The following is a 7,501-nucleotide window of genomic DNA, read 5'->3' as shown; positions in this document are numbered from 1 at the left end:
TATATGCTATGAAGCTAGTGGGAGCTAGAAAGCACTGGTTATGTTCCTCACATTGTCTTGGGCTTTCTACGAGTGTCAACAGTATACTGAGAGGAATACTACTAGCTACAAGGTCTGTCCCAGAAGAAAGTTTCCCTCTTCTGTGAAATAAATAATTTTTATTTTACAAACATGAAATTTTGTACAAACCTACAGAAACATGTTTCCCATTCAACATAACACAACTGTTGATCTTAAAGCACTTATTTGTTTTTGGATGAGAATTGTGTTTCCGTTGTGTTTGTTTATTTGTTTGTGTGCTTGACTAAAATGGCTTGTTTTATTGTATTAGAGAAAAGCTTCTGATCCTTTTTCCCAGTGAATGTACTAAGGAAAAATGCTGTATGTTTCTTTTTCCCTTTCCCTCTCTGGTGTAGCTGACCGTGGCGAAACAGCTATGTGAGAAGCGACTGGTGGCACTCGGGGAGACCATCTACGACACGGAGACGCAGACGTCTAGCACCAAGGAGGAAATACCCGGACAGAAGGTACTCGTGGGAAACATGGTAGAACCTGCTGTAATGGCCGCCTGTTTAGAGTTTAATAAAAGTTTTACTGAGCTCGCCACTGCATCGTCCGCTTGTTTAGTTTCGTATATTGAGAGTTTTACGGCGCTCGCCACTGCATCGGCAGCTTCTAAGAGACATTCACCTGCATACTCTGCCGCTTGTATGAGACATTCACCTGCATACACGGCCACTTCCCATTTCCCCTGTTGCATTTTTTTTAAACGTGATAATAACATTGTGTAAGACATCCATATATATATTGAAGAGTCACTTTTTTAGTGGGGAGGGGGAGGGGAGTTTCTGCCGCATGCATAAGATATGAGTTTGATTCTGGGGAAGGGGAGGGGGAGGAGAGATAGGAGGGAGGAGAGGTTAGGCTTTTCACTGTCACATACAGATGATATATGAATTTGATTCCTGATGGGTGGGGAAAGGGGAAGACGGGGAGGGGGGGGGGAGGGCTATTGATGAGTTTTGGCTGTCCGATGCAGCCCTGTTGCCAGTGAAGAAATAAGCCTTTATCTGTTGTCTACATGTACCCCTCAACCAACATCTCAACCGAATTAGAGTAAAGCAGTCTGCTGCCTGCCCACTATGTGACTACCCCTCAGAGACAGTGGAACATCATCTGTTCTTCTGTAGAAAACTAACTGATTTAAGGGGATGTTTTCTTCCCAAGCTACCCCACACATCTAATTGCCTCTACTCCTCAAGACAACAATTAGAACAAACATGCAGCTATTACCGAATGGCATCATGCAGAAGAGTTAACGCTCAGATGCTACTGGATCGCTAACAACAACAACATCTGTTGTCTATCATACATAAGCATCTCTGAAGCTTTTTATTGTATATTCAGGAGGCACTGGTTTTCTGCTTCGTCATTTCTTGGATATTTTCTTCCTTGTGTGACTTAAGTTTTTATATATTTTTTTTCTTGCTGTTGCAGGTATTTTCCTTCTCAGTGATCATGGAGATGCCCCAAGGAAGAGAATATTTTATGAAGTTCCTGAAGAAGGAAGGAGCGGAGTCCTACTTGGGGTAAGATGTCATTGCGGATGTAGGAAAAAGGAGTAACTCTTGATGAAGTGGTCCTGCAAGGTTTTCTTAATGACGCTCGTTTTCCATTATTTGCAGGTTTCAGGAACTAAATATTTTGTATCTTGGTAACTGCCATCCTTTGTTGAATTTTTGTTCAGCTACTAAAATGTGCATCATTGTTAAATATGAAAATTTATGTCTCAGATTTACATGTATTGTTTTTCTTTAATCTCTAGGTTTTGGAATGGAGTTGACAAGTTAAAATCGACCGCAAAGGTATGTGTAGCTTGTTGTGATGTTTTAAAACCCTTTCTTGAAATGCTTTGCATTGATTGCTGTATCCTTTTGCTATTAGAAAAGGGTTTGAAACTTTAGCAGATAAAAAATGCATTTTTGTATTGCAATCAAGTAATTTCAAATGCATCACTCCTGTAGATGAAAACAGGTACATGTTCGTCTATGTTTGGAGAGCTCCTGTGGCAGATGTTCTCTTTTTTTCTCTTGTTTTTATCTGGCTATATTGATTTTACTCAACACAAATTTGTTTATTTTTGTCTTCGACTCGCACCACAAACTCTACTGATTATATCCCTTTTCAAGACTGGCATTTGTAGTATAGTGGTGAGGCTTTTCACTGTCACAAAGAGAAGACATGGGTTTAATTCCACTAATTAGAAAACAAAAACTCAAAAAAATAAAAGCAACCCCACCAAAAAGCGCCAAAAAGCCCAAACCAAAGAGCCCCCCCCCTTCAAAAAACACCCACCAAAAAAGCTTTGTTACAGTGACAATTTTGTTGTGTTTCGCTCGCCAGGATCAGCGGCACCACGCGGCCAGCGAGCTGTACCAGCAGTACATCACCAGCACCTCCTCTCTGGTCCGCGTGGACAAAGCCGTCCTCAAGAGCATGGAAGAGTTCCTCAGGGGGGATAAGGTGAGACGTGGGCCTGTCCTGTTATTAACTGTGTCTGTTGGTATCAAGCTGGACGACAGAGTGGATGGCTTTGGTTTGAATCCCGGATGGGGTTTTCTTGAGCTGTGGTCATTTTGTGGAGTTTTTGAGGCTCTCAGCCTGTTAAGCTTGGTCCTATTAGAACTGGATGTTGAATTGGGAGGTCCCGCCCTCCTATATGATCTAATAGTGTTGATAGGGGTGTTAGACCTGTACCCTGAAGATGGCAGCTGATTCTAGATGCAACATGGTGTGCAAGATAGTGCTTGATACTGCATGCTAGATAGGACATTATGCTCCGAATGTTGCTTGATACTACAGACTAGACATGACATGGTGCTCACAAATTTAATTGATTCCTCATGCTTGATGTGGCATGTTGCTCAGGATGTTGCTTGACTGTACACTTCTTTAATTAGAAATTTCTTACTCTTGGTACTTTTTTTTTCATTACAAAACATTTCATGTTGACCTACTCAACAAATTGTCGCCAGGTGGTTGAGAACAGAAACTTGTATCATGGTGTCTAAGACAGGGCATTCTGATGTACATCTGGTTCACCATGGAGCTCACCGTTTGACTTGTTTTGGAATCAAATACAGGGCAAAGAGGGAAAAGGCTGCACGTGCACACAACTAGCGAGACTGGTGTTCGGCCTTCATTAGTGTGTCCAGGGTGTGGCAGCGATGACAGTGCCCGGTTGCGGATATTATAATTCAATTCTATAATTGGGGCAAATAGACACGATACACACAAGTAGTGGATATCAAAGTACTAGTACTAATCCCATTTCTGTTCTTTTTTCATCTTTTTTTTTTTCCATCAGGGACCGGATGCGTTTCTAATAGCTCAAAAGGACGTTCAGAAAGTTCTAGAGGACCAGTACTACCCATCCTTCATCGTCAGCGACACGTACTTCCAGCTGGCAGCGTCCCAGAGGGAGGGCGTCACGTCTGACGATGAGTCGGTAGCCTCAGGTCTGAAGCTTGGAATGTCCTGTTGTTGTGTAACTCTTCTATGTTTGGCAAGCCACTCTCAGTGGCTTCTTGCTGTTGGATCTGCTGTGCCGGTGATCCGCTGTCAGTGGCTTGAGCAAATTTCTTGACTTTGATGACGATGATTTATAATATTGATTTTCGGCAATTGCCAAAAGAAAGTCTCTCTGACTGGAAATTCTTTCATTAGATGAGGCCGTATCAAAATAGATTTGTTTGTTTTTATTTAATGACCAGTTAAATGGTATGTATGTCACTTTCAAGTTTTGAACCAAGAGACGGTTCCAGTATAGTGGGGAAACCCTCTGGATTCTTTTGTTAACAAGTTGAGTATCCTGGTCTTCTGCTGGGATGTTGTATCCCTCTCCGCCCAGGTTGGTTTTGGCAGGCAGGGTCGGAAGCCAGCCTCCTAAATGATTTAAATTATGTTGATGGAGGTGTAAAAGCGCTTGCATCTAAATCTGAAAAATAAATTGTCCAATCTAGATGAGCTGTTCCTGGACTCGACCACTGAGCACTATGACGATGAGGAGGGTCTTATTGCCGGTCAGTCCTACCACGCCCAACAGCAGCTGCGGGCCCTGGACAGCAAGATCACCAACAAGGCTCGGGCTCTGATGGCTCAGAGGAGCTCTCAGAAGACAGAAGTCAATGCCAAGGTAAACCAGTGGGTGGCGTTGATAGTTGTGGGTCATTTGGCAAGTTGCTGAGGTCAGAAAGTGGCGTTGGTGGCTTAGTGGTTAGGCTCTCCGACTCGCAACCGTGAGGTCGTGGGTTCGAATCCCGCTTGGGGCCCGACGTTGTGTCCTTGGGAAAGGCACTTTGCATACATTTTCCCCACTTCACCCAGGTGAAAATGGGTACCCGGCTATAGACAGTGAACGATCTTGTCAGTTTGATAGTGTTTGAACGCGTGAAATCCGCTGCTTGCACTGTATGCTTCCGCGGAAGCCGAGAATGTTTCTGGGTGCTCTTAGAGGGTCTGCTGGGGTAATAATGGTTGTAAGGGGCATAGAGCATGCTCTAGAGCATGGATATGCGCTATATAAATGCAATTATTATTATTATTATTAGTTGATGTGGGTGATTTGACAAGTTGCTGAGGTCAGAAAGTGCTAATTGTTGTGGGTGATTTGACAAGTTGCTGAGGTCAGAAAGTGCTAATTGTTGTGGGTGATTTGACAAGTTGCTGAGGTCAGAAAGTGCTGAGGCAATTCTATGTTGAGATAACCCGTTTGAAATGAAGAGGAAGATACACAAATACAGTCAAGCTTACTCAAATGGCCACCTGTATAAGACAATCACCCGCATAAACGGCCACTTCCCATGTCCTCTCTTGCACTTTTTTTTTACATTATAATGACACTGTGTAAGACATTCACCTGTCTAAGATGGCCACAATTCTCCTCTATAGTGGGTGGCTGTCTCAGACAATTTCAACTGTGTAAGTAAATAAAGAGGGAGATATACAAATATAAATGGATGGTCAGAGGAGACAGCTGGCAGCTTCTATTTGTTATCTTTCCATCTGTGTTTCTGTCAGTCTGAAATTCTTTTTGCTCGCACTAAGAGACCATTATTGTATAGATATGCTTCTCTTTTCTAAAAAATACTTCCAAAAATATAGATATTAATCCAACATGCAGGTAAAAAGGTTTAATTGATTTAAACAAATGTTAGTGTTTGAAATTTATTTTATGAATGATGTTAACTCTGCCATTGTAAAACAAATCTGTATATAGATGAATACATGATTTGTTTTTTAAAATCTTATTTCAGCTGCAGAAAGTGCATGAGGATATGGAGAAGGAGCTGGAGAGCTTGAAGCAAGAACGCCGCAGCTTGGAGATGCACATTGCCCGCACACAGAAGTGGATCGACCACATCGGGCAGTGGAATGTGCTCGTCTATGACGCCTCTGTAAGGAATTGAGCTGCTGTTTTGCTGAATGGAAAAGACAATTTGAAGAGCGCTTGTACTTCTTCTTCTCGATCACATCACACTTTTGGCTAAAACAGCACCTGGACATGGATGGCTGGTACCTCTATAAATAAATCATTGATGGTCTGGCCGCATCACACTTGAAGTCTGGTATCTGTCATAAATTGGGCCGTCCTGCTCAGTTCATCTGTCGGCCCGTATAGCTTCTCTTGCAGCGTCAGTGGGGTTGGCCACGTTTCCTGTCTCAGGGCCCTGTGTGTCTTGCAATGCTGAAGGATGTGTTCAACAGTTTGATCTAGAGCGCTTGTATGGCCTTAATAGTTGGGAGTACCGTAAAGCTCCTACCAAACTTAAACGGCTGTGACATTTCAAAGTTTTTCTTTCTTGTGTGAAAGATTTTTGTTCTTTTTAAAGGATGTGGTTCACTTAATTGGTTTTTCAAGGGAGTTCCTGTGAAGTTTTAAAAGCTGTGTTTGAGAAGAAATACATGATTATAAAATAAGTTTTGAGGTTTTTAAAATTTAACAGAAGATTTATTGCACATTTATATAATCACGTGGTGGTATTGATTGAGACTTTCAATCATTCACTTTCTTTTTTTAATAATATGGCATTTTGTTTATTGCTTATTCCTCTTTTTTCCTCACGTCATCACGAAAGTATGGGTGGTTGGCAGTTGCTCTAGTGTGGTTTGCTCTTTTTTTCATATCAAACATCTTTCTTTCTTTACTATCAAACATCTATCTTTCTTGTCTCTCCTTCTTTTTCTTTTTTGCTTTTGTCTCTCTCTTGTAATACCTCTAATCTTTGAGTCTCTATGTGACCCAATTGTGTCACAAGCGCCATAAAACTCTTACTAAAACAAATTTCAAAAGTTTTCACCTTCAACTATTGTCATCAGGCAATCTCCACAGAGGAAGCTTTTGATTGGGACTTTTAAATGTCAATTTTTCCTTTTTGAATAAAATGGCATATTGCTAATTCTTCAATCCTTTTGTCCCCTCACATCGTCTCAGAAGTTTTTACATTCTCCTGTCGTCCCCATCAGGCAATCTCCACAGAAGAAGACAAAAAGGTTGCCCAGTTTGTCCTGCTGGTGTCGCTGTCCGCCGAGGGACAGCTGAGTCCCAAACAGAGCAGCGGCTCCACCGAGGGCTGGGCCATCTCCCGCACGCTCGACGACTTCCACGCCCTGCACGAGAAACTCTCGCCGGTCAGTCTTCTCACTGGTGATGGGATTCTGATACAGTTGGATAGAACTTTATTCAGATACAACGGGGATAGAGCTTTATTCAGATAGAATGGGAATAGTACTTTATTCAGATACAGCGGGGATAGTACTTTATTCAGATACGATGGGGATAGAACTTTATTCAGATAGAATGGGAATAGTACTTTATTCAGATACGATGGGGATAGTACTTTATTCAGATACAATGGGGATAGTACTTTATTCAGATACGATGGGGATAGAACTTTATTCAGATACGATGGGGATAGTACTTTATTCAGATACGATGGGGATAGTACTTTATTCAGATACAATGGGGATAGCACTTTATTCAGATACTATGGGGATAGTACTTAATTCAGATACAGCGCTGATAGTACGTTATTGCAATGAATACGAAGACACATAAACACAAAAATATTAGCAAAGACTTATGAATATATTTGATAAATGCATGCCTCTCTTATTTTTGACAGAGCCTAATATTTATTAAGTAAAGTAATGTTAAAACAAATCTTATTAACTCTTAATGATTCCTTGTTTTTCAGCTCACATAGCAATATTGCATAAGAGGATAATTTGTTTAATGAATGACTGAAGGAAAACGTTGTATTTTGTAAATGAAAAGGCAAAATTATACTTATGAAGAAGAGTAAAATTCTAGTTCCACAATGTAGACAGAAACTGCGTTTAGACACACACACACACACACACACACAAACACAGTTATCGAACCTGTTTGCTTTTGTAAAAAAAACCCCAACACAGCCTAAAATGTGTTTGCTGTTACTGT

The 7,501-nt window shown here is 41.3% G+C and overlaps 1 protein-coding gene across 1 annotated transcript in view; it reads left to right on the top strand.

The window, feature by feature from the left end:
• Positions 1-7,501, top strand: part of LOC101848739 (sorting nexin-25) — a gene marked incomplete in the record, with an annotated part of 21,280 nt that overhangs the window by 7,389 nt on the left and 6,390 nt on the right. Inside the window, 8 exon segments of the mRNA XM_013081035.2 lie at positions 417-527; positions 1,498-1,589; positions 1,826-1,865; positions 2,404-2,523; positions 3,368-3,518; positions 4,023-4,195; positions 5,316-5,456; positions 6,526-6,690. Of these exon segments, the coding sequence (XP_012936489.1) occupies positions 417-527; positions 1,498-1,589; positions 1,826-1,865; positions 2,404-2,523; positions 3,368-3,518; positions 4,023-4,195; positions 5,316-5,456; positions 6,526-6,690 (993 nt within the window).

Source organism: Aplysia californica, unplaced genomic scaffold (assembly GCF_000002075.1).
Source record: "Aplysia californica isolate F4 #8 unplaced genomic scaffold, AplCal3.0 scaffold00112, whole genome shotgun sequence".
NCBI lineage: Eukaryota > Metazoa > Mollusca > Gastropoda > Aplysiida > Aplysiidae > Aplysia > Aplysia californica.
The sequence above is the reverse complement of the archived record's forward strand: the minus strand, read 5'-3'. Positions and strand labels throughout refer to the sequence as shown.